At 32.5% G+C, this 3,921-nt stretch overlaps 1 protein-coding gene across 1 annotated transcript in view; it reads left to right on the top strand.

Annotated features, from left to right (window-relative positions):
* The first annotated feature begins 533 nt into the window (after window positions 1-533).
* Window positions 534-3,921, top strand: part of LOC117110106 — an 8,922-nt gene continuing 5,534 nt past the window's right edge. The window contains exons 1-4 of the mRNA XM_033252707.1: window positions 534-705; window positions 1,509-1,635; window positions 2,020-2,105; window positions 3,478-3,691. Of these exons, the coding sequence (XP_033108598.1) occupies window positions 1,560-1,635; window positions 2,020-2,105; window positions 3,478-3,691 (376 nt within the window). The 5' untranslated portion in view covers window positions 534-705; window positions 1,509-1,559. The remainder of the gene's footprint in view (window positions 706-1,508; window positions 1,636-2,019; window positions 2,106-3,477; window positions 3,692-3,921) is intronic.

Raw genomic sequence — 3,921 nt, 5'->3', positions numbered from 1 at the left:
GTGTTGCCTCGATCGGCCCAACTTTCGCCCCCACCTTTTTGGACATTTCTGGATCCGCCCCTGGAAATATATTCAGGACTCTCAGATCAACTACAAATGCATCCAACACAAACTTGTAGTAGCCCTGTCTCTTATACACATCTAGATGTGTATAAGAGACAGTCTTATACCTTTGCATTTACAATAATACATGCTTTTAAGTACATGGGCCTAATTAGAGTAGAATGCCTACAACCTCTAAAAAACACCCCTCTCATTTCTCTTAAACAATAAGGTTTGTACGAGAAAAAAAGTAAAACATGTACATGTACACCTAGCTTTTGTCTACACCATTATAAGAAAAATGTATTTCGTGTATCATTGTGTAACCGTCGGCGAGAAATCAGTGGTCTATAATATTTGTATTCATTTTACTTTAGACATTACTCATAATTTAAAACTCATTATCTTCAAGTTGTGACGTCGTCGTCAAGGCAACAGTTTTGTAAAATCCTTCGCATATTAGGCAAATTGAGTATTCGAGTGCGCGACGCCGGACACAACAGAGCTCAGTAATATATAGGCCTACCTGTATTCGCATCACATGATTTACATAGCAGTGCAGGGATCATATCGTAACGATTGCTAGCTAAAAAGTTACTTCTTTGTGGTAAAAGTAGGCTATCCAGTTTATTAGTCTTATCAACAAGCAAAATCAAAGAAACCGTAAGTTAACTATAATTATTTATTGTACTGTTTTGAGCATTTCATTGTTTTATTCATGCATAATTAATGGGCTTTGAGGAAAATGCAATGCGGTCCACTGACAAGTCGAAGAGCAGATACCCATTTTGATATAGGCCTAGCGTTGACTTTTTATACCTTGTTTAGCGAACCCGCCAACTGCAAATATTGATGATTTCAAATAAAAATAAAATTTTATTTTTGGCCAATCAGCGCACTTGCGCCACGAAAAAGTTGGGTTTCAGAAAAAAATAAGAGTTTTTCTTTATTTTATTACGCCCTCCACTGCCTTTAAATCTCCAAAGATAAGATATTTCTTCCTAATTATATAAATTTGAAGCATTTAACCATCATATTTTACATTCAATAATTAAATTTTATTTTTATTTTCCCCTCCGTCTTAATGTTTTTGGCAAAACTATTTTCTAATTAAGAAAACAAAATGTTATTTTTATTTTTATTCCGCCCTCATTCGATGATCTTTTAAAAAAATAAGTATGCGAAACAAGGAATAAAAAGTCTCACCCAAGCGTTTGGTAAAAGTTAATGTTACTGCTTTTTGCACTTAGTGTAAAACCCGATTCAAATTATGGCGTTTCAACTTCGCTCAGCATCTCGAATAAAAAAACCCTCGCGTAATGGTCAGGGGGAGGATATTTTATCTGTTACATATCGATACTGGTGTGCATTTTCTTCAGCTGTTCCACAGGGCCTAGACAAAATATTAAATTTGAGTTTCAAATAGTGGAAATTCAAACATTTAAAAAATTCATTTAATCGTACAGGTAGCATCAATCTGAGCAGGCAACGCCGAAAATCTTATTTAAATGTGATTTATGGCTATGGTTATCAGGATGAAGGGAACTTGTTTTTTATTATTGCTCGCAGTACATTTAATTCACTCCACTATTGGTAAGTTTTGATCAACATATACTATATATTTATTCTATTCGTTTCTTTTAGGTTTGGATAATGGAAAGTAATATTTAAGAATTGAACGGTTTAAAATTAAAATCATTAAAAAAAAGCCTTCTATTTTCTTCATACGAAAGCTTATAAAAAAAAAAGCACGAACTGTGAATTTCGATTTTTACTTATATTTTGTTATTGAGGAGAAACTATTTCCCAATAGAATAAGTTTATTTCGAGTTCTTTTGTTTTTTTTTCGTGTGTTTTTTTAAACTCCCGTATAATAATCCCAGGCTGTTTTGAATTCGTCATGTGTGCTATGTTTGCGTTTAACATGTCTTAACAGTATATATGAATAATAAAACTAATTTCTTGATATTTTCCTAGGCCTTATTTGTTACACATGTAATGATGCTGGAAATAATGAAGCATGTAACGCTGCAGGAACACAAACTTGTAGTAGCCCCAGCGACGTAAGGTCAATTCTATTGTGGTGAATGTCCATTGATATCAGTTAAGCTTGAAATTATACACTATACAGTATTATACTATTATATATACAAATACAACATAGTTTGAGGTGAATTTGTGAAATCTATACTCCCCGATGTGTTGGATGATTTCGACTACCTCCCGACGCGAAGTGGAGGGAGGTATCCATATTAATCAGGCAACAATGAAAGTATAATTCGCTGCTTTACCAAAATAAAACCATGTTGTATTTGTTTTACTATACCTAATAAATGTTAAATAACAAATCGTCCGTATACACCAGCCATTTTGATTAGTAATTACGCAGTTTGCATAAGGATTACGCACGCAAGGGGGATGCATGAATTTGATACGCGCAGTGAAATTTTATTATTACCTATAAGCTATAAGCAAATAGTAGAGCTCCGCATAGTACACTATAGGAAAATTATTATACAAAGGTTAGATTTAATGCTTGAAAAAATTTCCTGAGGGCCTGCAAGGCCCGAAGGAAACTTTTGAATGCATTAAATCTAACCTAAGTATAATAATTTACCATTTAGTGTACGATGCATGCTCTACTAATTGCTTTATAAGTCAATCGCCGTCTTTTAATGTTACTTTTTTAAACCAACTGTTGTGCAGTCATTGGTTGCTGTAGTGATATGATTAGTATACGTGTGCGTATTTACATTTAGCTGTGCGGTGCTGATTTTTCGATTCTGCAGTATAAATATAAAAATTAGTGGTGGGCAAATAACATTGGGAGTTACAGTGACAATTGGGTATAGTAAAATGTAATATTTTTTCCATGTTTTTTCATTTCTTATCTTTATATATTTATATTATAGCCTCATTGACCTAAAGACACTTCACTGGTTAAAGTATAATGTTGTTTCATTTATTTAGAGCCCCTAAATATCAGCCGACCTTTTAAAATATTGTACGCTGGAGGGGTCACCATTTATAAATAGGCTATGATAAAAAAAAATACAATATACTATAATCCTCTTATGAGGTTTTATCTTCTTTTATATAAATCATGTTTAAGTAATTCAGCCTATGCATATATTGTATATTGTCCACATTAACTTATTATATTTTAATGTTTAATGTTTTATGTGTTTCATATAGCTTAAATAATTTTAAAGAGTCAAATATTTTCTTTGGAATAATACAAGCTCTCAGTAGCCAAACCTTAAATCTGGTTTATAAAATTATGTTGACCATTTTCAGTGTCATCTGATGTGCATTTAAAACAATTAATGTGTAATTGCAATGCATATAATTTTTAATACTTCTGAAAATGTTTAGTATGTTGTATATTGAACTTTTTGAAAAGTGTATATATTTCTATACTTAATGACAATCAAGGTATGCAGTAATGTTATCCGAGATGAAAATGGTTTACATAGAGTGACAAAATTGTGTGAACAGGGCAATTCATGCGAGACCCAGCAAAACCAAAATGATGGCCAATGTCATCCGTCTGTAAGTCCGTCAGTATGTAGATACTGTTGCTCTACCGATATGTGTAATCTTAATGAAGACCCATCTGTGGTGACATCCGTTGAAATAGAGACTACAGGTAAGACATACCGGTACAAAGTACGAAGAATACAACAAATAGATGTCAATTCAGAGATATGTACATCTCTATAAAATGAACAGCATATTAACATTATTGTTAAAATGCTTAAATGTCAGCATACAAAAAAATTGCATGAACTAAAACATAGGCCTCTCAAGTTTACAATAAATAGGTGTAAACATTCGAAGTTTTGTACATCTCTATAAAATGGACAGTACATTAACAAA

The sequence above is a fragment of the Anneissia japonica genome, unplaced genomic scaffold, assembly GCF_011630105.1.
Source record: "Anneissia japonica isolate Jap-2015-1 unplaced genomic scaffold, ASM1163010v1 scaffold287580_len341680_cov180, whole genome shotgun sequence".
NCBI lineage: Eukaryota > Metazoa > Echinodermata > Crinoidea > Comatulida > Comatulidae > Anneissia > Anneissia japonica.
This window is presented reverse-complemented; position numbering and strand designations above follow the sequence as displayed.